The following is a 27081-nucleotide window of genomic DNA, read 5'->3' as shown; positions in this document are numbered from 1 at the left end:
AAGTGAAATACTGTTATATTTAACTCAGACATGAAAAATTAAATCTTTCACATTTGCAAAAAGGATCAAGATGTTTGTCCCATTGCCTTCAAAGGGGAAAAAGAGAAGTATTAAAGAATTACCTTTATATGCTCATGGTACTTTTTTTGTTGTTGTTTCTTTTTTCTTAAATGCACTGCTTTTAGTTTAAAAGCATATGCAGGGGCAGCTAGGTGGCGCAGTGGATAGAGCACCAAACCTGTAGTCAGGAGTACCTGAGTTCAAATCTGGCCTTAGACACTTGACACTTACTAGCTGTGTGACCCTGAGCAAGTCACTTAACCCTGATTGCCTCACCAAAAAAAAAAAAAAAAAAAAGCATATGCAAACACATTCCTGTATCTTCAATGAAGAAACAGTAATAATATGTTCTTTAATTCAAATACAAATCTTATTTTAAGAGACTCTGTAGAGTCAAACAACTATGAAAACTTAAAATAGTAGAGGCAGCACAGCATAATGAATAGAGATGACCTATGGAATCAGAGAGGGTTCAAGTCCTGTCTCTCTCATAGAATGTGTGACCCTGGGCAAGTTACCTGACCTATTAGTGTGATTCTCTAAAGTTATAAATCTAAAAGAAGGTGCCACTTTGCATGGACAGGAGGAGTTTATCTCAGGGAGAGCACATTACTACTGATGAATTCCTGGATCCAGTCAAAAATGAAGTAAAACAAAAAACATGAAATAATGGTACTGAGACATAACTTCGTTTTAAATTGAGCTGACATCTTACACCAGCAGAACATTATTTTTAGATTTTTCATTCACCATCAGATCAATTAAAAATAAATCTGCTTAAAAAATTTAATGTATAAAGACTATACATTAAAAAGGTACCTAATATATCCAACGTACCTCAGAAAAAAACTTATTTAAGTAGTATAAATTTTACAAATTTGTTTGTTAGTGAAATTCTGAAATCTGAAACAAGCAAATATCAGTGAGAAAAAAGGGAATTCACCTATTATACAAATGTGAATGTTTTTAGTATGGATACAACTACCAGGATGAATGTTTGAAATGGTTTTCTAGCTTTCCTATAGCATTTACAAGGTTAGAGTATGTTAACTGCAAAAGCCAAAATTTTCAAGACACTTAAGAAAATCTGAAGAGACAAGTAAGTCACCATAGGGAAAAGAAAATAAACACAACATAAATTTCAATGCCTTTAGGGCCACTGCTCAAGACTTATCATATACAAATCCCAATACAATTCAGAAACACCAAGTTTTTCTGTAGTTTTTTTATTTTATTACATAAGCAATAAACTTTCAACATATAAACTTTTAGATATAACAACTCAATAAGTTCTATCCATAAACTCATGCTCAGAGAAAATGTTATCAATAAATAAATTCCCTTCGAGTGATTCTTGAGGCTTTTTCAAGAGAACTGTAGTTACAACTTTCAAATTGAACTCTGTAATTTAAAAGCAATTGTTAATTGTAAAAAAGTTGCAGCATTCCACTACTGAAAAATAAAGTTATTTATCAAGAAAGTTACAGTATTAATTCCAATTCTCTATTAACTCCTGACAAAGAGACGTTTCCAAGCAGAAATCCTCTTATAATGTTCATTCCCAGCTGTTATAATCCCAGGTTAGATTTCAGTAGAGATGTCCATATGTTCCTATTGAGAGAGATAACAAAAAATCTAGTAGTCAAAACCAGAGTCAAATACAAGCTAATAGTTAACCCATACCCTTGTTTATACCATAAAGTTTCATGATGAATATTTAACTTATAAAGCACCATCCTAACATCCTTGCAAAAACACAGGGGACACTAAAGAGGAAAAGCAGTATTTAATAAACAAAATCAAAATATAGTATAAGACAGGCTGACAAGACTGAGAAAATACCAGGGTCTCTGCTATGTGGGCTTCATGATTAACCACATCACCAGGAGTCCAACTAAAGTTGCTGAAGTTTGGAAATATCCCCACATACATGAATCACTTCTTGAATTCTATTCTTTTATTTCCAAATGGCCTTTTTCCAACCGACTACTGGCACCTATTGCAGAAGCCTTGCTCTTATCTCAGGGATCAGACAGACAGAGCACTAATACTGGTTTGGTTTGGTTTTTTCTTCCTTAATAATATAATTTTTACTATAGCTCCTCATTGGAACAAAGACAATTGGGAAGTTGCTCACCTCCTATGCCAGTTTCAGGAAGTTCTAGTAATTAATATACTAGTTCTAATAAAAAGACTGGCTGTGAGTGATGGGTATATGCATGCAGGTGTGTTACTGATGTTCCTGTGGCCTGGAAGGTCCATCATAGTGTCTAGAATCTTTTAAAAATCAGTGGTCAAAGTTTTGACAAATTTCTCTTTGACAGTGGGGAAGGGAGGTAAGGAATGGATGATGATGGCCCCTGACAAAAGGGAGGGGGAAGGGCCACAGGACAGTTGGCTTTGACAAGTGGTGATAAGGCAGGAATGGCTGCCATTCATTGCAAAAGCCTTAGCAACGGATGCTCAGGATCCTTCAAGGCATGATTAAGTTGGATGAATTGTACAGGTGTGCCATTAGTGAAGTCTTTGCATTACTATCCCACTAATTAAAGAACAAGTATTAATTTGGTTATATTTGCCATGTTGTCTTTCTCTGCCCCGCCCCCCCAAAGATTTCATAATAAATTGTTCCTGATGACTGTTTCAATATTCTCCATGGTTTGGCATAGTAAAATAATTTTTTTTTAATCTGAAAGTCTAAAAACCTCATGGGACCTTAGTGTGGCTGATAGCAAAAAAAACCTAACCCCCTCCCCCCAAAAAACCTCCCAAGGGAACACATTTTAAACATTCATTAACAATATACTGTGTGTACTTGGATTATGATACAAAAGAAGTAAATTTTCAGTAAGAAAGATGTCAGTTAACACAGCAGAATTACACGAACAAGACCATGATTTAAGTATAATGAATATGAAAGTCTATATTGTAATAAAGGCTGAAATGCTAAATTGCTAAACACAAGTTGGAGACAAGGCCATGCAACTAAACAAGTGGAAAAAGTGGAATGGCACATTTTTCAGGGACACTTAAAAAATTAAGAACTCATATCCTTACCTGTATTACTAGCACCTTACATAATTAAAACTGAAAGAAATTTAAAAGTTTATTTATATTTATTTATTTATTGCCATTTACCTGTCTGGAAATTTTTAATTTCAAACACAGTGATGGTGGTTATTATCTCATTTTCATCATTTCTATATGAGCTAAGAAGACATTTTCAGCATATAGATTTTTAGATCTGTGCAGTGGATATTGTCAACTTTATCCCTCTAAATAAGTATGGTTTTAACTTCAAAGGACTACAATGCATTTGATTTATTTATTGGTTACAAAAAATAAAATTCAAGCATTTTGCTTCAGAAAACAAAGTCGTTTTTTTTCACTAGAAATCATTTAATAACTTAATTCTAAAAAAGATGCTTTAAAAAATTAGTCAGATTAATCCTCCCATTTGGAACGCTATGTATGGCCTCAGCTTTCTGTTAACTTTACCCTTTGGCCTTTTATATCATATAGCTCACTAAATATTCTCTACCTGTATGTACATGTGCGTATGGATATATACATAATATACTTATATTCTTTCTTAACAATCCCTGAGGCACATCTCTTTGCGTCCACTCAGTCATCAAAGTTTTATCTCATCACTAACTGGCCAAAACCCTACTGTTAGCACTTCCCCCTATATCCATTCATATCATTCCAAGACTCAATTAAGGTGATTGACTTCTAAATCAAGCTGTTCTTTCTCCTTCAAATCTCTGCTGCCCCAGCCCCCCACCACTGTTAATACAATGAAAACAATACTTGCCACTAGTCATTCACCTTAGTTAAGCCCACATTCAGGTCCTCAATAAACAGCTGCCAGTGGAGTGAGCCTTATTACTGCCCAGCATGGACATTTGGCTCCCAAACTCTAACTTTCCCAGTCTCCCAAGATCGACTTAGTTTTCATTTCCTCTGTGAAACCTTCACTGACGACTAGAGGCTACTAGGATTTCTCCCTTATATGAATTCTCTCTGAATTCATTATCTGTACTGCAAAAGTTAGAAATTCATTATAGTTTTGTTGACTGTTTAACACATCTGTTACACTGAGTGTAGTGAAAAGGTTGGACTTGAGATTCAGGAAATTTGGGTTTGAATCTAATTCATGCACTCTTAGATGACCGTAGGCAAGTCACAATCTTAGAGCCCTAGCCTCCTCAACTGTAAAATTGGGCTATTATCTGTATTACCTATGTCACAGGGTTGTAAACCTCACAGCACAATATGTGGTTTATTGCTATCATCATTTCACATACAGGATTACCAAATATGCCCTTAGGGTAACTGGGGCAAACTTTTGGAACAGATCAAACACCAGAATGGTCGCTGAAGCTGTCTAAGGTCTCCTTATAAACTCAAGCCATTAACAGAATACAAACACTCAAGTGCTTCCATTAGACCCCTGAAGGAGGGGATAGGAAAATTCACTCACCTCCTATCTTTTTGCTAGTTCACAGGTGGAATAGATACCTTATATTTATTTTTTACCTCCCTTGTACCATTTTTGTGTGTCATATTAAATTTGGCCCAGCTCTAAGTTCAAATTCAATTTTCATTATGTCACACAGAGTTACATGTTTTATATTAAACAAATACATGCCTGGAGAAAACAATATTCAGTCAGTGGTCATTCCCAATTTTTTCAGGCTATTTGGGCATTAGCACAGTAAAAACGAAATACTTACCATATGGTTCCACCATTACATTCTGACCAAATCCATTTTCTACAAAGGTGGCAAGTAGGTAATTATATAGAACTATGTACATTTGATATATGGGAAATTAGAAAGCACAAGAAATCCTAAAAATTAAATTAAACAAGCAAGTAATATAGATGGCTTTTTTTAAAATTTAAAGATTGTTTTCTTAACTTTGTACCTTTTTTTCAGTTTGAAACAGTACCCTTGGGGTAAAGGTATTATCAAGCATCAAAACCAAAACCTCAAACTAGTTTTATATAATATTTAAAAAAACAATTCAAGCATTTTTTCAATGTTGAATGGTCTTGGCGTATGATTTATTTCATGTTTATTTCTAATTACTTTCTAGCACTGCTTATACCACATAATAATGATGGCTTTGTTTCTGTGTTGCAATACTTACAAGAACTAGATTAAGACCAAGTAAGTGTTCACTTCATCATTAATTGAAGATGATTCATATCATCAACAAGTACTAATTTGGAATATATTTACAAGTGATATACAGTTGAACTCTTCCCCCAGTCCCCCTTCTCCTTCACCTCCCCTTTCCCACCACTGCCCAGTCAAGTATTTGTAACACAAAATTCATGTCTGACTAAGGGACTCCTGTGAGTCATATCATCATGCTTATAATAACAGGATGTTTAGAGAAACAAAAGCATGATAAACAGATAATATAGTTATCATTTGTGAAATTTCTTTTTCATTTACATAAGTTGATTTTATATATTCCTAGATTTTCTAGAAGACAACTTCATTGACCTAAAAGTCAAGACTAAGATGATAAAATAAGATATCTTGGTACTTATGACCACAGAATAAAAGATTCCATTTTAGGGGAAAAACTTAATAAGATTTTGAAACTTCTATTGAGTGAGAATTTGGCTGATTAATAGAAAATTTGCTCTAGTAAATGGGAGAAAATTTGGGAGTAATGATGACAGAAGCCAAAGGATAATAGTAATTTTAACTCTTTTAAATCCAACATTTATTGAGGACCTATTAATTTAGATGCTAGGAATACAAAGAAGAAATGAATGAAAACATTTATTAAGCCCTTACTACATGCAAATCAGTTGTTAAATGTTGGGAATACAAATAGAAAAGTAAGATGTCTCTACTCTCATTGAGCTCACATTCTAACAGGGGAGACAAAACAGGTTTCAGCTGTAAGGCAGCTGGTGAGAACCAGTGGCTCTTAGGATAGAGCAGCAAAAACAGCAAATTCACCTTCCTCAATGTCATTTCCATTGATAAAATCAATAAGAAAGTCCATAAAGCTTATAATGGAAGGGGGGGGGAGCAAAACAGTGCACCGCTCAGCCAGAGAACTAAAGAAAAGAGGGAATGAGACGGGACATGTGTGTGGAACTATGTGGCAGTACACTAAATGTGAGAGAAACAGCCCAGCATCCAGTTGGGGCCAGTTCTATGCATCCAAAAATCACTTGGGGCAGAGATCTAGGCTGATGAACTGTGAACTGTCCGGCTTGGAACAAAGCTGAGATGCTCTGAGATCAGAAGAGGAGTCAAAAAGTAATGGGGGGGGGGGCAACTAGGTGGTGCAGTGGATAGAGAACCAGCCCTGGAGTCAGGAGTACCTGAGTTCAAATCCGGCCTCAGACATTTAACACTTACTAGCTGTGTGACCTTGGGCAAGTCACTTAACCACAACTGCCTCACCAAAAAACCCCCAAAAAACAACAAAACAAAACAAAAAGTAATAGGGGAAAATATAAAAAAATACTGAAATTTACCAAAGATCTCAGAAAGAAAAAAAACTCATTTATCTTGAACACAAGCAGATAAACCAACAGAGAAGACATTAAAAACAGGAAGAAATATGAACTCTAAATCCAGTAAAAGAGTTAGGTCCCTATAAACAGATATAGCACAACAAAAGAAATCGATTCAACATCTGATGAGGCAGAATGGGCAGTAGATTTTGAGGAGACAGCTATAGCAAGAGGTTCCTGAATGGTTTAAAAACTACTAATAAGGGGGCAGCTAGGTGGCGCAGTGGATAGAGCACCGGCCCTGGAATCAGGAGTACCTGAGTTCAAGTCTGGCCTCAGACACTTAACACTTAACTAGCTGTGTGACCCTGGGCAAGTCACTTAACCCCAATTGCCTCACTTAAAAAAAAAAAATTAAAAAAAAAAACCCTACTAATAAGGTCTTTCATGCAACCTGAGAATTCACAAGAGACAGGGAGATGACACAGTGCTGGAAGAGAGGTCCAGCCAAGAAAGCCGAAAAGGAGCTCAGGTAAACAGGCTAATAGACAAGCAGCATCTTGACCACAAAGGCCACAGTGGGGATGAAACACCACAGCAGCAGCTAAGCTGAGGAAGCCTCAGGAGGAACAGAAAACCATGGTATTATCCTAATTAGAAGAGTCAATTGCAGAGCTCTGACCTGAGACACAAGCTTGGGATTTGAATTTGGGCACTGAAGAGAAATTGGGACAGAAATCCAGAAAATAATTGCCTAAGAACAAACAGGGTCTGACCACCTAATACAAAACTACAGGAGGGCAGAACCTGGGCCTAGCTTAAAGTCTTAAACCAGGAACTGAGACTAGCAATATGATTAAAGAGATGATGTCGAATATGGTGAAGAAATATTATGGATCAAAAGATGCCCTAAAGAAAAACCCAGCAGAGAGTATTTCCACAATAAGTAGAATCAGCACCTGAGGGGGAAAAAATCAAAAAGCTTTTAGCCATAAACACTATAAGACTACTTGAAGAATAAAGCAAGAGGTAAAAATTGAAATAAGGCCTCTGGAGGGAAAAGTACAATGGAAGGAGAATGAAGAATTTAGAACAGAAGGCAGAAAATGTTACCAAGAGAGGATTCTCTGAAAATTAGGAGGGGAAAAAGTAGACAAGACAAGAGAGAGAAGAAACATTTTGATACTAAATGAAAACCTGCCTTAGATAGGAAACTTAAGACTTTTCCTCACTTAAAACAAATGCCTTTAGTTGCCTCAGATGGTTGCTACCTTATGAGAAAGAGTAGCAATCTCCATGTTGCTGAGGTACTCTCATAGACCATCCTAAATGCTTTGCTTGTGTTTAAGCCTCTGCTATACCTTGACTGATTTGTAGTTCTCATGTCAGGCTGTTATAGACAAGAGCAATTGGACTTATCCAGCCCAGTCAAGAAACCCAGCACTAAGACTAATGGGTAAGAGTTACTAGGAGAAAGGTTGAAGCTCAATATAGGGAAAACTTCTGAATAATCATAACTGTCAAATGGGCTGTCTTGGGAATAATGGTAAAAACTAACATTTCTATAGCTGTAAGGTTTGCAAAGAGCTTTAAATGTTACCTCATTTAATCCTCACCACAACCCTGGGAAGCAGATGTTAAGAATTAACTACACTTTACAGATGAGAAAACTGAGGCAGAAACAAGTTGAGTGACTTGCCTAGGATCACAAAACTAATTAATAATTACCTAGTTCAGGATTTGAATTCAGGTCTTCCTGACTCCAAGTCCACTGTTCTTCCCCATGCATGAACCACTGCCTACTTCCTATTGGGAAGTAGTGTCCTCCTTACTGGAAGTCCTCAAGCAGAAATGATGAAAAATCACTTACTGGGTAAGTTTTAGACAGAACTTATTAGACTTGCTCTTACTTTGACTGCCCTGAGGTATTTGATTCCTGAATGCTTTTGTTTGTTTGTTTTTTGGTGAGGCAATTGGGGTTAAGTGACTTGCCCAGGGTCACACAGCTAGTAAGTGTGAAGTATCTGAGGCTGGATTTGAACTCAGGTCCTCCTGACTCCAGGGCCAGTGCTCTATCCACTGCACCACCTAGTTGCCCCTGCATCTGAAAAATTAAATCTCAAGTTTTTCTGAACCATCTCCCCTCATCATTTCTTATAGTACAATAGTATTTTACTCAGGTTTACCTTTGTCTATTTAGTGTTGTGCTCAAATGTCAAGTTTCCTACTTAGCTGATTTTTTTTTCCATTGGGAATGCTTCAAAATCCTCCATTTCATTAGAGATTTCCCCCCAAACCCAGGTGGATTGCACTTATTTTTGCTCGGTAGGTTATTCTTGGTTATAATTCTAGCTCTTTTGCTTTCAAGAATAACAGATTCCACATCCTCTGCTTCTTTATCATGGTAGGAATGGGTATTACATTTTGTCAAAAACCTGTTCTGTATTTATTAGGATAATTATATGATTTTTCATTGTTTATGTTACTGATAGTCAATTATGCTTAAGGTTTTCATAATACTGAATCAGCTCTGTTATAAATCCCACCTGGTCACAGTGTATGCTCTTTGTGATATGTTTCTGTAATCTTTCTGCTAGTATTTATTTAAATTTTTTACATCAATATTCATTAGAGAAATTGGCCTATTGTTTCTGTTTTTGCTCTTGGTAGATGGTTAGGTTTAGACTTCACCCATTTTTTGAAATACTTCATATAGCACTGGAACTAGTTGTTAACGTTTGGTAGAATTGGTTTATAAACTCATCTATTCCTGGGTTTTTTTGTTCCCCCAGTTAGGGAGCCCATTTGTTTCTTTTAAAAGGTCAAGTATTCCATTTCTTCTTCTGTTAATTTGGGCAACTTATATTTTTGTAATTATCCATTTCATTTAGGGTGTCAGTTTTATAGGCACATATCTGGGCAAAATAGCTAATGATTGCTTTTTTTGATGCTGGTAATTTTTTTTTCCTTTTAAATAAGTGAAATTATCCAATGATTTATCTATTTTATTGATTTTTAAAATAAAACCAGGTTTCAGTGTTAGTTAATAGTTTATTTTTTGCTTTCTATTTACTAGTCTCTCCTTTGATTTTCTACTTTGATGTTTAATTGGGAATACTTATTTGTTTTCCTAGTTTTTTTAGTTGTCTGCCCGATTCAGTGATCTGCTCTTTTTCTTCTTTACTGATGAAAGCATTTAGAGATATAAATTCCTATTGTAAGGGCTAAAATTCTAGCTACGCTGTCTAAAATATCTAATGAGTGGTTGCCAATAAATTATAAGCTTTAGCAAGAGTTAGACTTAAGCATTTATTAAGGATAATAAGAATTTTGTAAAGAGAAAGAGAAAGGCCTAGATTCATCTATCTATTAAAGGGAGAGAGCATTTCTAGCTGCCTTCTCCACCAGAGTCCTCAGGAAAGAGAGAGAGCCAGCCCACCAGCCTCCCCCTTCCTCCTCCCACAAGCTAACGTCACTTCTTGACGCCAAAGAAAGCCGCATGGTCCTGCCCTCAGAGGCCCTCCCCTCATGTTGGAACTTTCCTATAGTAATTCTCCAGCAGGTGGCGTCATTCCAATCATTACACTATCTAAATGTTACTTTGGCTACACCCCACATACTATCTAATTGTTGTCTTTAGCTTTAATAAAATCGATTGTTTCCATGAATTGTTTTTTTACCTGCTCATTTGTTAAGATGAGATTGTTTTGTTTCTCATTTTTAATCTAAGCTTCAAAGACTCTTTATCGAATCTAACTTCCAATTACATTTAGGTCAGAAGAAGATGCATTTAATATTTCTACTTTTTTGCATGTTTGTAACGTTTTCGTGCCTTTATACTCAATTTTTGTGAAGATGCCATGCACAGCTGAAAAATAGTTATACTCCTTTCTACTCCCATTAAATACATTACAGAAGTCTATCATATCTAATTTTTCTATTTATCTCCTTAACTTCTTTGTTTATTTTATAGTTAGATTTATCTAGGTCTGAGAGGGGTAAAGACTATAAAGCTATAAAAGTTTTACTATTTCTTCTGGTAACTCATTTAACTTTTGCTTTAAGAATTTGGAAGCTCTGCTATTTCATATACATATTGATATTAATCATAATCATCAATTAATATTAATATTTATGGTATAGCACAATGCAGGTTTTCCTGATTATTTTATTTAATTAGGTATGTTTTTGCTTTTGTTTTACAAGAGATCATAATTGCTACCCCTGGCCCTTTTCACTTTAGCTAAAGCAGAATAGGTTCTACTTCAGTCCCTTATTTTAACCCTGTGGGTATCTTTCTGTTTCAAGTGTCTCTCTTATAAAGAACATATTGTTGGATTCTGGGATTTTTGCGGGGCAATGATGATTAAGTGACTTGCCCAAGGTCACAAAGCAAGTAAGTATCAAGTATCTGAAGCTAGATTTGAACTCAGGTTGTCCTAAATCCAGGGCCAGTGCTTTATCTACTGTGCTGCCCAGCTGTCCCCTGGATTCTGGTTTTTAATCCACTCTGCTCTGTGCTTTTGTTTTATGGGTGAGTTCATCCCAATTAACATCCACAATTATGATTGCTGTGTATTTTTCCTCATCTAATTCTCCACCCTTCTCTTTTAAACCCTGTCCCCTCCTCAACATTCTGTTTTGATTCTAAACAATCTCTCCCTTAATCTAGCCTCTTCTCTTATCCTTTTTCCCTTTCTCTTAGATCCTTTCTATACCCAATTGTGTATATAAATTCTTCCCTACTTAAACCAGTTCAGATGAGAAGTTCAAAAGTTGCCCACTTCCCACCCTCATACTTCTCTCCATTGTATAACTTCTTCCTTGAATGCCTCATTTACAAGATAATTCCCCCCTTCTTCCTCTTCCTTCTCCTAGTGCATCCTTTCAGTCTTATTTTGAGATCCCAACACGAGACTCAAAAACCATTCCCTCTATGTATTGTTCAATCATTCCAGTTATGTCTGACTTTTTGTGACCCCCACTCTGAGAAGTTTTCTTGACAAAACTACTGGAGTGGTTTACCATTTCTTTCTCCAGCTTATTTTACAGATAAAAACATTGAGGAAAACAGGTTTAAGTGACTTGCCCAGAATCACAGCTGTTACATGTCTGAGGCCAGATCTGAACTCAGGAAGAACAGTCTTCCTGGTTGTAAGTCTGGTGCTCTACCCACTGTGCCACCTACCTGTCCCTCTAAGTAGACGCCCTTTAACTACCCCAGTGATACAAAGTTCTTAGGGGGGTTACATATATCATCTTCCCATACCGGAATGTAAACAGTTTAACTTTATTTCCTTATGATTTTTTCACTCGACTTTACCTTTATGCTTCTCAAGTGCTGTGCTTGAAAAGCAAAACTTTCTATTCAGCTCTTGTATTTCAATTAGGAGTGCTTCAAAATCCTCCATTTCGTGAAAACATCCTTTTTTTCTCCTGTAAGATTACACTCAAATTTTGCTGGGCAGGTAATTTTTGGTTGTAATCCTAGCTCTGCTGCATTTCTGGGTATCATATTCCAAGTCCTCCGCTCCTTTAACATAGAAGCTGCTATATCTTGTGTGAGCCTTACTGTGGTTCCATGGTATCTGAATTCTTTCTTCCTTTCTCCCAACTTGCAATATTTTCTGCTTGCAATGAATTTTGGCTATAATATTCTGGGGGACTTTCATTTGGGGATTGTGACTAATGGATTCTTCCAATTTCTACTTCGCCCTCTTGTTCTAAGATGGCAGGGCAGTTTTCCTTTATGACTTCTTGAAATTTAATGTCTAGACTCTTTTTTTGGTTCATGGTTTTCAGGTAGTTTAATAATTCTTAAATTATCTCTCCTTGGTGTATTTTCCTGAGAGGTTTCGGTTTTTTTCATTCTTTTATCTGTTTTATTGTTTCTTGATGTCTCATTAGCTTGACCAATTCTAATTTTTAAGGAGTTATTTCTTCAGTTTGTATGTCTTTTAGCAAGCTGTGCATTCTTTCTTTAATTTTCTTGCACTGTAGCAATTTCTTTTCCCAATTATTCTTTCCCCCCCCCCTCTTTTAAAAATCTTTCTTTAGCTCTTTAAGGAATTGTGACTGAGCTTGTGTCCAAATTGCATTTTTCTTTAAGGCCTTCCTTGTAAATGTTTTCAAGTCATTGTCTTCTGAGTTTGTGTATTCCTGTCTCCACAGCAGCTTTTTATAATCAGATTCTTTTTTGTTGTTGTTTGCTCATTTAACCAACCTACTTTTTTACTTTGTACTTTACTATAGTAGAGTTAGTTTGGGTTCTGCTCAATTCAGGGCAGGGAAGGGTATGTGTGTCTGGCCTGAGCTTCTGTATTTTGTATTTTTGTTGCTTTCATAGATCAATGGGGGCTTGTACGTTTTCAGTGCTTCCAAAGTGGTGTGATCTGGGAAGAGGTCTCTTCACTGCCCCTGGTCTGTGCTCCCCTCCTTATTCAGACAGGGTCCCTGCTCCCTCATGGCCACAGTCACTCTTCTCTGCCATGGAACTGTGACTTAGAACTGAGCCTGTAGACCCCTCAGTATCTTCCTATGGTGTTGTAGGCTGGAAAAATTACTGTGATTTTGTTTCTTAACTATTCTGCTCAGAATTTGGTTTTATGTTTTCTAAGAATTTCTTGCAATGTTGTGGAAGAGGTTTTAAGGGAACAGAAACGGTTACTTATCTTGACTCCACTGCAAGAAAATATTTTCATGGGATATTTGTTCATCATGTGTTATAGTACTTTTTTTTTTTGGTGATGCAATTGGGGTTAAGTGACTTGCCCAGGGTCACACAGCTAATGTAGTATAGTACTGATAAAGATTTGCAAAAAGACCACTATAAAAAAAAAAAGCATCTTATGTACCAACACTGGTTGCTAAGGATGAAGAGGTAGAGAAATTATAGCAAGAACTTGATAATCAACTCTCCAAGTTAAAGCCACATACATTTTAATACACAATGACCTCAATGCAAAGGTGTGAATAGGTGAAGATTGCAAAAATATATGAGGACACATTGTTTAGGAAAGGAAAATGATAGAAGCCAAGAGACTAACTCTCCACCTTTATATCAAAGACAATTTCTTCCAGGTGCCAAATGTTCCATGTATCAAATTAATTAGATTACATTTTAATGGACAAGAATGTGACTAAATCAGCTATATACAGTTGGTGCAATTGTTATTAAAAAGATGAGAATTATTAAGTGGAAAAAATGAGGAAAAGATGTTGAGAACTGAACCAACTCAATCCTGAACTATTTAAACTTATAATTAGCAATAAAAATGGTAAATGGACAATAGATATAACACTGACACAAATTATAATAAACTTGTACAGAAATTTGACTGCTACAAATCTATTGCCACTACAGAAGAATTAAAGAGTACAGAAAGTATATATAAAACATTTGTCAGAATTAGTCAGAAAACATTTGACTTGTGGAGAAGCAGAGACAGATGGAAACCACAGTTAAGACCTATCTATAATATAAATTAATTTGTAAAATCTTTAGGGTGATGACTATGAACAGTATTACTTCACCAAACAGAAAGGAGTGGAAAGTAAAACTCTCCTTTATAAAAAGACAAGCAAAGGATCCAACCAAGTTCAATCATCCTAAAGGCATTTAAGGATAAAAATAGAACAAATTAAGGGGAAAATTGAAAAGATTTGTGAAGATTACTATTAAAACTGCTCTCCCCCTTGAGAACAGTGAACCCTTTTATCAGTTCTGTATATGCTTCTAAGAGGTTAAAAATGGCATCCGAGACAAGAAAAGCAGCTGAATTGCCTCAAATATTTGTAAAGAAGTTACCTTATGAGGGAGGAGACATAACTGTGAGAGCATTAAGAACCCAATATGTAGGGTATCTCAAAGACAGGAAGATACTAAAGAAATATAAGTAATCTTGACAACAAAAAAAGGTGACGGAGAAAACATCAACAACATCTTGCCTATTTACTTATACAATATCTTTATTTGAATTGCCTATACACAAATTGAAGGTACCTTCTCACTGACATTGCTAGTGACCAGGTAAGTAGATTTTCACATACAATATTAAAAAGTGGATGACATCTTTAGCATATTGCAACTGAGTGAAAGATGTGGTAAACAGTCTATGATCCACCGTGTTTAGAATTATAGAGTAAAATGCCGCCTTAAAGACTCTTTTGCAACAAGTTGTTTACCATTCACCCATCAAAATAATTTGTTTCTTTGAAAGATATAACAGAAATAACCACATTCAATAACTCTCATCATAAATTTAGGTGAAATATTGCTAAATGCATTATTCACTGTAATGGAGAAAAGTCAGAGAAGGTCCAAGTTGAAGAAGTATTCTCTATGGATGGTGAGGTATTCCAGATACTTGTTTGAAAATGACACTGCAAAATTGCATCAAGATTCAGAACAGTATAGTATCCTAGAAAAGATCTGTAATCATTCAAAAGAATTTGATTTAACCATTCACAGAGAAAAGACCAAGTAAATAGATGAAGAATGTCTATGCTATGGACCTTATCACAACATGCATCTGCATGAACAGCCAGTATTTATACCTGGGACAGTCAGTAAAGATGGAGAATTAACTGGACTTAGATTTGAAGAGTCAATAGTCAATAAACAATAATTAACAGTCCTGTAAGTGGGAAGCGCTGTGCTAAGGGCTAGTAATACAAATAAGAAAAAGAGTTCCTGCCCTCATGGGGCTTACAGTCTAATGGGGAAAGAAGCTGAAAATATACAGGCACCTATATAGGGTACTTGGGGGTGGGGAGGGTATTTGTGTAGTCAAAACCAAGTAGAGCAGCTGGTGGGAAATAAAGAACTGGGAAATTTGAACTCTATAAAAAGGGAAGGCTTTTGGAGGAAGTTTCTGCTCCCCCCCTACCCAAATCAGAGGAGAGGCAACTGAGGTAATGTTGAAGCAATCTTCATGATGATGACCTTTCTGAGGATGACCTTATTCTGATGTTCGTGGAGTCGGAGAAATCAAGCAGAACAGTTGGTAGGAAATGAATAGGAAGAGAAGAGCAGGTTGGAATGTCTTGGGGAAATTTCAATGCTCTTTTAATGATTTCCAAGCTTTCCATGGAAGCAAATGCCAACTTTTAACAAAGCAACATTCTACTGTATTGTATCAACAGTCTGTGAAGGACCAAAAATTAATTTGCAGAAGGTGATAAAACATATAAACAGTGAAGAGGAGTAAATGTTATTACCAACGAAAAATATTACAGAAAGAGAAGATGGGCTGCTCATGTGGCGAAGGATGTGAAACAGCCAGAGTAATCCACTGTTGTCCTCATGATTATAAGGGAAAAAAGCAGTGAAAGCCTACAACAAATTGGGTGGACCCACTGTCTACCCAAAAATGGAAAGCTCTAAACAAAGAACCACACAGGACTTGGAGCAAAAGTGAGCACACTATATTGTTTCATTGCAGGCCCCACTGACTAGCAGACAGCAGAATTTAGCTCTGGGACGGAATTCATCTAAGTTGATGCAGTAACTCCTTAAGTGTCCTAAGCTACATAGGTGACTCAGTTCCCCTAAAAGGATGGATCATATAATGGAAAAAATATTACCCATTATATAGGAATTACCCTCCATGAGTGATGGTAAAGTTCAACCATCAGGCAAATATGGCTATAATCTGAAGGACAAACTTGGAAAGACTCTGAAATGGATGTTGATTCAAAATCTGCATTTTTTTTTAAAAAAGATGAACAGAGCATTAAACTAAACGAACCTCCAGAAAAAAACGGCAGGCAGGGCAGCTAGGTGGCGCAGTAGATAGAGCACCAGCCCTGGATTCAGGAGGACCTGAGTTCAAATTCGGCCTCAGACACTTAACAATTACTAGCTGTGTGACCCTAGGCAAGTCACTTAACCCCAACTGCCTCACCAAAAAAAAAAAAAAAAAAAAAAAAAAAAAAAAAAGCCAGGCAATCAGTGGGGAAAATGGAGGCCTGTGCTGGGCCTCTTATGAAAAGGTTTGTACCTTAATCTATCCAAAAAATGACCTATCCCTACAGTGCCCTAAGAGTTTCTGATGCACTAAGAGATAGGACTTCATTAGGTATCTGATAACCTAGAGTTCATGTTGTTTTCTGATAAACACTTGAAGCATGATGTTAGTTTATTGTGAAGCTGGACCACAGGTAGAACAAAGATTTAGGACCCATCCCACCCAGAGGTGGGAGAGCCAAAGCAAAGGCCTAAAGAAACATCTCAGAACCAAGTAGTAGGAGCAAAACAGACCCAAAAGAATACAAGGTAGTTGTAGTAACCTGTAAAGGGAGCAGCCAGTTAGGTAGAAACCAAATCAAAAGAGAATGATTCCAAGACAGGTATGGGTACGAGAAAATAATAGCAAGGGGAAGTAGGGGGTTCAACAGCAATCTTAAATCAAAAGCAACCAGTTAGTCAAACCCAGGAAGACAGTGAGGAAAGCAAAAGCTCACAGACCTGGCAAAAAACTTGAGGAACTTGAAGCTGCAATAAAGCCTGCTTCAGATAATAAACCTCTAGTACTGATCCAGCAGTAGTCAGGACTCTTAACTAGCTTTCTTTGGCATGGCCATCCTGACTGTGGCTTGAAAAATTCCTCACAATTATCCCAAAGCACAGGGCCTGTAGGCTAAAGGCTGTTGCAGTGCAAATGACCTCAAGTAGGTAAGGATGAGGAGCATCTTTCTCTAAGCTCTGGCCGATCATGGCAGTAACAGGGTAAAACAGAAACAAAAAATTAAATTCTTAAGCCCTTGCTATGTGCCAGACACTGCACTAAGCACAGGAGATTCAAAGAAAGGTAAAAGACAGACCCTGATCTCAAGAAGCTCACATTCTACTGGGAGTAAGACAACAGAGAAAAAAGAAACTGGGTGGGGAAAAGGGCAACTGATTCGGTTTCCAAGAATTCTTAATGTTTTGTGAATACACTGGAATCATGGACTACTTCCTTTATTTATGCAGGTATTTTTTATAAACAGGTAACTTGTATTACTTTAACTGTAAAATTAAAAAATGTGCCAATTAAAAGGCAGCTCTGAACTACTTCTCATTTTATGTGTATTTAGGAGTAATTTCTAGGTGATGAAAAAAGTTTTATTAAAATTTGCAAATAAGCCCAGCACAATAAAGTCACCATTACAAGGTAGTAAGATATAACGATAAGAACAATGGATGTGGAGTCAGAAGATGGGTTCAAATCCCAAATCCTTTACTATCTATGACTTTCTGCAAATCTCATCACCTCTTTTAGGCCTAAGATTTCTCATCTATAAAATAAGGATGCTGGATTCAATGGTGTCTAAGTTTTCTTCTAGCTCTAAATTCTATGATCCTATTAATTAATTGTATCATCTGAATAACCTTACAGTGATATTTAATATATACAACTCATTTTGTGTATTGCTTTTCTATAGGAAAATACAAGAAGCTAAGCTAACATATAACACATGCTGAAAACTCACAAAGACCTAATAATACCTTCAGTCTGATGTTATGATTATAATTAACCAAAACTACATTTTACTGTTTATCCACATTTTGTACATTTTAATTTGCAATCATAACAGTAGATACCAGAAGATCTAAAGTAGATTATTCTGTATTTTTGTAACATGAATTGGCACTAAAAATATTTTATTGCTTAAATATTATTATTCTAATTGCCTTTCACATTTACACACAGCAGTGAGAAAAGTTGCTATATGTATGTTTTAATTAAAATCAAATAAAATCTCCAAGATAAATCTAATTGAAATTTTAGAATCACTTAAAATTTTTCGAATATGACTTTAATTAAACTAACCTTTTCTTTCTTTAGAAATTCTTCTCTGAATTTATTAGTGGTAAATCCCCTTGAACCAGTAAAACGTAAGCGCTGGTACTTAGCTTGAACATACAAACCCTTCAGTACTAGCCCTGATTTATAATGGGGCTGGAATCTGCCATCTATCAAATTGTTCTGTAAAGAAAAAAAAGACAAAAATCAGCTTTAAACTATTAGATCCATAATCATACTTTATTGATACAATGATGGAAAAGCCATTTTCAAATGTGAAGTATGCAATATTTGAAAACATATAACACATCAATTTTATCTTGTTCAATAATACCTCCATTTCATCTTCAATATTCTCTTGACAATCATATTGTTACAGCTAACAGTGGTGATCACAGAGAAATCCATTATAAAATAATTCCGAATGTTAGGTACTTCAGATATTCAAAGAATGATGTAATAATGTAATGACGTAATGATGTAATGAAGTGATGCTGAGTTCATTAAAGTTGATTAAAAACAACTTTCCTAGTTCTGGGCAAATAAGCTACTACTTCAGTGGAAAAACTGTCTAAATTTCAACTATGAATTAAAAAAAAAGAATTAGCTTGCTGGATTACATGCCTTGTTATCTTAAAAGCAGTAATTTTATATCCCTATTATTATGTCTATTTAAGCAAAAAACAAAAAATATTTAGCTTTTGTGTTTAAAAACACAACAGACTTTTCTATATTAATGTTTAAGAATATATAGTTGGGGGGCAGTTAGATGGCACAGGGGATAAAGCGCCAGCCCTGGATTCAGGAAGACCTGAGTTCAAATCTGACCTCAGACACTTGACACTTACTAGCTTTGTAACCCATGGCGAGTCACTTAACCCTCATTGCCCCACAAAACAAACAAATTAATTAATTAATTAATTAAAAAGAATATAGTTACACAAATGCATTGCTGGTGGAGTTGTGAACTGATTCAACCATTCTGGAGAACAATTTGGAACTATGCTCAAAGGGCTATGGGGCCTATGTATACCTTTTGACCCAGCAATACCACTACTAGGTCTTTTTCCCAAAGAGACCATAAAAAAGGGAAAAGGATCCACATGTGCAAAAATATTTATAGCAGCTCTCTTTGTGGTGGCTAAGAAATGGAAATTGAGGGGATGCCCATCAATTGGGGAATGGCTGCACAAGTTGAGGTATTTGAATGTAATGGAATACTACTGTGTTGTAAGAAATGATGAGCAGGCAGATTTCAGAAAAGCCTAGAAAGACTTAAGTGGACTGATGCTGAGTGAAGTGAGCAGAACAGGAGAACACTGTACAAAGTAATAGCAACATCATGTGATACAGATGTGATAGACTTGGCTCTTCTCAGCAATACAATGATTCAAGACAATTCCAAAGGACTCATAATGGAAACTGCTCTCCACATCCAGAAAAAAGAACTGTGAAATCTGAATGTAGATTGAACCATACTATTTTTACTCCCCCCCCCCTTTCTCAAGGTTTTTTCCCTTTTGTTCTGATTCTTCTTTCACAACATGACTAATGTGGAAATATGTTTAATGTGATTATACATATATAACCCATATCAGATTGCTTGTCATCTTGAGGAACTGAGGGGGAAGGGAGGGAAGAAAATTTGGAACTGAAAATCTTATAAAATGAGTCTTTATATGTAACTGGAAAAAAATACTGCTTAGATTTAAAAAAAAATGTATCTTGTGGAAAAACAGCATATTCACGCCATCTCACACGCTATGATCATACTGCCAATCCAATGTATTTCATGGAATGAATTTCCTCCTCATGTCCATCTCATAGAATAACCCTCCTTTTCCTTCAAGATGTAACTCAAGCACTACCTTGATATACCCCAACTATTTTTGTTTTGTAAATTTTTTCAATGAATACAAATGTATTTTTTTTCTTCCTGCTACCTTCCAATCTATTGTAAACAAAATAAAGACCTTTATTAAAAAAATATATATATATATTCAAACAAAACAAATCCCCACATTCTCCATGTTCAAAAAGCATGCCTCAATCTGCACTCTGAGCCCATTCACTTCTCTGTCAGGAGGTTGGTGGTCTGCTTTATTATATTTCTTTCTTTCTTTCTTTTTTTTTTTAGTGAGGCAATTGGGGTTAAGTGACTTGCCCAGGGTCAAACAGCTAGTAAGTGTTAAGTGTCTGAGGCCAGATTTGAACTCAGGTCCTCCCGAATCCAGGGCCGGTGCTCTATCCACTGCGCCACCTAGCTGCCCCGGTCTGCTTTATTATAAATCCTATTGACTATGGTTTCCCCAAACCACTTGTGTCCTCCCTACCAACTGTCTTTTAACTATTTTTTCCAGTTTCTTGGGGGAAAAAAAACCCCCCAACCATTAGTATTTAAACTACAAATTTATCTTTTCTTATCATTCTCCAGGTCTCCTTACTTGCGCTCACCTCAGATATACCAAACACTCAACCATATTTCTGATAAAGGCTAAAATTCTAGCTAGTCTGTCTAAAATATCTAATGAGTGGTCGCCAATAAATTATAAGCTTTAGCAAGAGTTAGACTTTTAAGCATTTATTAAGGAGAATAAGAATTTGGTAAAGAGAGAAAGGCCTACATTCATCTATCTATCCAAGGGAGAGTGCATTTCTAGCTCCGCTCTCTGCCAGAGTCCCTAGGAAAAAAGCCCCGCCAGAGCGCCAGGCTCCTCCCTTCTTCCTCCCATAAGCAGACATCACTTCCTGATGCCAAAGAAAAGACTCCTGGTCTTGCCCTCAAAGACCTTTACTTCATGGGGAGCTTTTCTACAGTAAGTCTCCAGCACGTGGCGTCATTCCAATTGTTACATTTCCAAAGCAAACAACATAAAACAAAGCAACATAAAACCTAAAAAGTTTACAGGAAAGGGTGTTCAGAAGACATGATATAGTCTTCTCTACTGCAGTAGACCTACAACATTTTATTTGGTTTATTTGGTTAATTCACTTACTGAGACTACAGTAAGTTCCTTACAGACTGTGAGTATAATTTTTTATAACCCCTCACTTAATTTTCTCTGGCCCTCACCAAAGACCATGGGCCCAGGAGGCAATTTACATCCAGAGGCTTGGCAGTTTCTGATTAAAGCCTGCCTCTCCAAAACCAGTATTTCAAAATACTCCCTCCATAGTCACTACTCCCTCATAGGCAATGCATTCTCCATTAGAATGTAAGATTCTTGAACCCAGGAATAGTCTTTGCTTTTTGTATGGAGCAAGGGCTTAATAAATCCTAGTCAATTTATTCACTCATAACCAAAATCCTCCCGATATCCACAACCCCCTAAAGGGCTGCCCAGTAATGATCAAGGTAATACAACTGGATTTCCTCTGTTTGGTTTTTAAAGTACTTCACAATTTGGCTCTAACTTGTCTTTCCAACCTCATCTTTATTTTGCTTCCAGTACAGGAGCAGCCAGACTGATCTATTTCTCACCCAGGAAATTTCCATACCCCATTTCCAAGCCTTCACACTGGCCATTCCCTCTGCTTTGAATGTCATCTTTTCTTTAAAAATCTCTTAGCTTTTTATACTCTAATCTTGCCCAGACTCATGTCCATTATTCTACTCCCCAGCCATCTCCAGGCCATGCCTTGATGTACATAACCAATACCCCACATATACCTTTTCCTGCTTTTCCAGGAAAGGATATCACTGTAAAATGCCCCATTCTCGATGACTTCTCTCTCTGAAGCAAAATTCCCAGGCAATCCTATGTGTGGTCTTCTTCCCTTGTTAGAACATGAGTCACTTGAAGACAGAAACTGTCTGTCTTGCTTTCTTTTTCTATCACACACAGTGGGATTGCACTTAGTACAATGTCTGGCTCATAACAAGAAATGAATGCTTTTTAATTCATTATTTCAAGATACATCTAAAACACTATCTTCTGCACCAAACCCTTCATGATTCTCCCCAATGCTAGGTGCTCTCTCCACCCCAATTAGCCTTCATTTAACTATTCTGTATTTATTTTTATTCTCTACATGCATATGCTCTTTCCTAATAGAATGTATGCTCCTTATAGAGCAGATATATTCACTATTGGGCTTTATTGTATTACCAGTGCCTGGTTACATAGTAGGTGCTTAATACCTTCCTCCCTTCTTTTCTTATTAAAGGATTGTTCATTGATCTTCAAGCAGTGACATAAGAGCTTAAAATATAATTCTGGCATGTTTTCTCAATTTGAATTTATAAAATATGATCGAAAAAATATACCTTTCAAGTATTTATCTCTCAAAGCAGAGTTTAATTCTGAAAAATGAAAAGTACTACACACAAAAAGCCCCCCTTCTCCTCTTGACACAAGGTTCAACATGAGATGGACAGTCAAAGAAGTATCCCGAAGATACTGAAAAGACAAGAGGAAAACCACTAGCATATTGGATGGCTTTTCTATGAAGAATTTAATAGAATGTAAACTCCCTTCAAGGGCAGGGAGAGCTTCATTTTTACATCCTTGTCACCTAACACAATGCCTTTCACATAGAAGGTAGTTAACAAATGCTTATTCAATTTCATTTATGAGAAAATAATAAGAAGAATTCCACAGGGGGCAGAGCCAAGATGGTAGAGGAAAGGCTGTGACTTTTGGAGCTCCCAACAGATCCGTCCACATACCTCTAAAAAGTGCCATAAGAACTCCTGGAGCAGCAGAACACACAGAAGAACAGAGTGAGACCATTTTCCAGCCAAAAACAGCTTAAAAGGTGGCAGGGAAGGTCTGCTGTAGCAGGGTGAGAGAGGAGCGCAGTGCACACACAGATCCAGCCCCAGGCAGGCTGCGCCTCCAGAGCCTTGGAATCTTCAGCATCAGCAGCTTCTTCTGAAACTCAGCTCACTGACTGGTGAGGGAGTCCAGTGGTTGCCCAGGGAGAAATAGTAGGGGGTCCCTGCTGGAGCAGAGGCAGGAGCACTGTTGTGTTACTCAGGAAGCAAACTTGAGTGGCAGCGGCCCAGTGGGGGAGAGGCTCAGGCACACCAAGCTTTCAACCATAGAGAATCAGATTACAATCAGATTTCTGCTTCCGGGTTAAAGAGAAAGCAGGCCTATGGTTACTTATAGGCTAGGCGGCTGAGAAAGAGCCTATCGTTAAATCATACCACCTGGGACCCCCTGTAGCTTGGGACAGTGCATCCTGGAAGCAGTGTTCCACATTAAGGAGTTAAAAGCCAAGAAATAAGCAGGTAAGATGAGCAGGCAGAGAAAGCAGTAGACCATCGAAAGTTTTTTTGGTGACAAAGTAGATCAAAATACATCCTCAGAAAAAGATAACAAAGTCAAAGCTCCTACATCCAAAGCTTCCAAGAAAAATATGAATTGGTCTCAGGCCATGGAAGTGCTCAAAAAGGACTTTGAAGATAAAGTAAGAGAGATAAGAGGGAAAAGTAAGAGAGATGGAGGAAAAAATGGAAAGAGAAATGAGAGTGATGCAGGAAGGTCATGAAAAAAAGTCAACAGTTTGAAAAGCCAAATTGGCCAAATGGAGAAAGAGGTACATAAACTCTCTAAAGAAAATCATTGCTTAAGAATTAGGATAGAGCAAACAGAAGTTAATGACTTTATGAGAAATCAAGAGGCAATAAAGCAAATCCAAATGAATAAAAACATAGAGGGCAATGTGAAATGTCTCCTTGGAAAAACAGCTGACCTGGAAAATAGATCTAGGAGAGATAATTTGAAAATCATTGGACTACCTGAAAGCCATGATAAAAAAAAAAAAGCTTAAGACATCATCTTCCAAGAAATGTCAGAGATAATTGCCCTGATATTCTAGAAGCAGAAAGTTAAATAGAAATTGAAAGAATCCACCAATCACCTCCAGAAAGAGATCCCAAAAGGAAAACTTCTAGGAATATTATAGTCAAATTCCAGAGATCCCAGGTAAAGGAGAAAATATTGCAAACAGCTAGAAAAAAGGAATTCAAGTACTGTGGAACCACAGTCATAATAACACAAGATCTAACAGCTTCTACATTAAAGGATCAGAGGGCATGGAATATGATATTCCAGAGGGCAAAACTGGGTATAATCTTTCAGGGGGAAAAATGGGACTTCAATGAAAGAGAGGACTTTGAGGCATTTGTGATGAAAAGACCTGAACTGAATAGAAAATCTGACTTTCAAATACAAGGCCCTAGAGAAGCATAAAAAGGTAAACAGGAAAAAGAAATAATGAGGGCTATTAAAAGGTTAAACTGTTTACATAGGATGGAGGGTAATACAGTCAGAAATAGTAACTGTGAAAGAAATGATGAGCAGGATGCTATCAGAAGGACTTATGAAAACTGCAATCCATCTATAGAGAAAGAACTGATAGTATCTGAATACAGACTGAAGTATAAATTTTTTTAGTTCCTCTTTCTAAAGTTATTTTGTCTGTTTTCTTTCACAACTTGACTAACATGAAGATGTTTTGCATGACTGCACATGTATAACTTATATTGAATTGCTTGATTTCTTAGGGAGGGGTAAGGAGGGAGGAAGAACATTTGGAACACAAAGTTTTAAAAAACCAATGTGAAAAAGAATTCTTTTTACATGTAATATGGGGAAAATTCTAAATAAATAAATACATTTAAAAAAAATTTTAAAATAGGGGCAGCTGGGTAGCACAGTGGATAAAGCACCGGCCCTGGATTCAGGAGGACCTGAGTTCAAATCTGACCTCAGACACTTGACACTTACTAGCTGTGTGACCCTGGGCAAGTCACTTAACCCTCATTGCCCTGCCCCCTCCCCCCAAAAAGAAAAGAAAAATAAATAAAAAGATATCTATACTCAGTGAAAAAGAAAAAGAATTCCACAGAATGAAAAAGCAATGGAGAAGTTATTTGTATGCTCAGATAAATGAAGGTAAAAATTTTTATACATAATTCTTACAACAGCAGTGTCAAACTCAAACAGAAGTGGGAGCCACTAAACAGTACATGAAGATCTCTGAAGACCACATAGTGACTTAGAAAACCACACATGTCCACACATTTCTTTTTTTTATTAATGCATCAACACATTAAAATCAGATAGGAAGTATATTACAAATTGGTTCAGGCCACACTTGGTAATATTGTGGACCATAAGTTTGTCATTTCTGCCTTAAAATATTCATATGAGGTAAACCCACCCTAAGTCCCACTCCCAGTTTTCAGACAAAGGAACTGAGACTGACACTTGTTCAGGGTAACAAAGAAAATAAATGTAAAACAACCAGGACTAGAACTTAATTCTCTAATACCTGCCAAAAATATTTAATATCTAAACACCAGGTATACTTCCAAAGGTACAACAAAGGTAGTATTATTCTTTTTTGTTCTAATACTTCTTATCAAATGCCACCTACCACTTATGCTACCTTACTTTTTATAATGTGGATTACCTGTTTGGCACTGCTTTCAGACTACAGGAATGAAGGAATAAACAAATAAAACAAAAGGACAGAATACCTTTCTGTATTCTTTTGTATATTTTTAAAAACATCAATCAGATAATTTTGGGGGGGGGGGGTGTGAGGCAACTGGGGTTAAGTGACCTGCCCAGGGTCACACAGCTAGTAAGTGTTAAGCATCGGAGGCCAGATTTGAACTCAGGTCCTCCTGAATGCAGGGCCAGTGCTCTATCCACTGCATCATCTAGCTGCCCCCAGATAACTTTAAAAGAAAAAAAAAAGACATATATAGCTTATTTTATAGAATCCTTGAATTCTAAAGTTGGTTGAAAGTTGATTTCTTGTAAATTTACTGTTCTTATTGGTTTCCATTATAAAATCAGATTGTATAACAATAGGGACAAACTCTCAAACAGACTGCTGGCCAGGAAAAAGGTTGAGGCAATGGCTAATCACAGCACACTCATGAAGGAGGGAAAGAGAAAAGTTTTGAATAACTTGGGACAAAACCAAAGGTTCAGCAAAAGCAAACATTGCAGTAGAGTCAGCATGTCTGTGCCAAACTACCAACAGGGATCCCTGATAAGAAATCTTTTTCTACTCTATATCTAAACTAGGGAGAAGAGTACTCTGCCTGAAAAATATCAGAGAGCAGTAACAAAAATATCAAGTCACCATGACTGAGTTTGCTGGCAGGTCAAGACCAATGAATCTGAACCTCATTCTTCAGTTTTCAATATCTCATGAGAGCTAAAGTGATGTTTAGAAGCATTATAAACTCAAGTCAGTCAATAATCATTTATTAAACTCCTACTATATGCCAGTGCTAGTGATAAAAAGAAAGGCAAAAGATAGTCCCCACACTCAAGGAACTCACAGTCTAATGGGAGAGAGACTATGCAGGCAAACATTTACAAACGAGATACAGAGGGAAGACACCAGAATTGAGGGAGGTTGGCAAAGGCCTCCTAAAGAAAGTAGGATTTTAGTTGAGATTTAAAGGAAGACAGGACATGGAGATCAGGAGGTAGAAAAAGAGGTTCTGCAAGCAAAAATGCCCAGAGTAAGGAGAGTATATTTTTTGTGGAATAGCAAGGAGATCAATGCCACTTGATCATAAAGCAGCATATGATAGGATATAAGAAAACCAGAATGATTAGGGGTTGAGGTCTTTGGTGGCTGGTTATGAAGAGTTTTGAATGCCAATTTCGGAGATAATAGGGAGCCACTGGAGTTTACTGAAGAGATGTCACATGGTTGGACATGTTTTAGCAAAATCACTTTGATGGCTGAGTAGAGGATAGA

The 27081-nt window shown here is 36.7% G+C and overlaps 1 protein-coding gene across 3 annotated transcripts in view; it reads right to left on the bottom strand.

Moving 5' to 3' along the window:
* Positions 1-925: 925 nt before the first annotated feature.
* Positions 926-27081, bottom strand: part of BCLAF3 (BCLAF1 and THRAP3 family member 3) — a 101937-nt gene continuing 75781 nt past the window's right edge. For 2 of the 3 annotated variants that reach the window (XM_043995479.1, XM_043995478.1), the window contains exons 12-13: positions 18370-18525; positions 927-1671 (exon numbers count right to left, since the gene is read on the bottom strand). In XM_043995479.1, the coding sequence (XP_043851414.1) occupies positions 1642-1671; positions 18370-18525 (186 nt within the window). In that variant the 3' untranslated portion in view covers positions 927-1641. Of the gene's footprint in view, positions 1672-3117; positions 3148-18369; positions 18526-27081 lie in introns of all 3 variants that reach the window. The other variant, XM_043995480.1, reaches the window with a different exon arrangement.

This window comes from Dromiciops gliroides, chromosome 3 (genome assembly GCF_019393635.1).
Source record: "Dromiciops gliroides isolate mDroGli1 chromosome 3, mDroGli1.pri, whole genome shotgun sequence".
Lineage (NCBI taxonomy): Eukaryota > Metazoa > Chordata > Mammalia > Microbiotheria > Microbiotheriidae > Dromiciops > Dromiciops gliroides.
The sequence above is the reverse complement of the archived record's forward strand: the minus strand, read 5'-3'. Positions and strand labels throughout refer to the sequence as shown.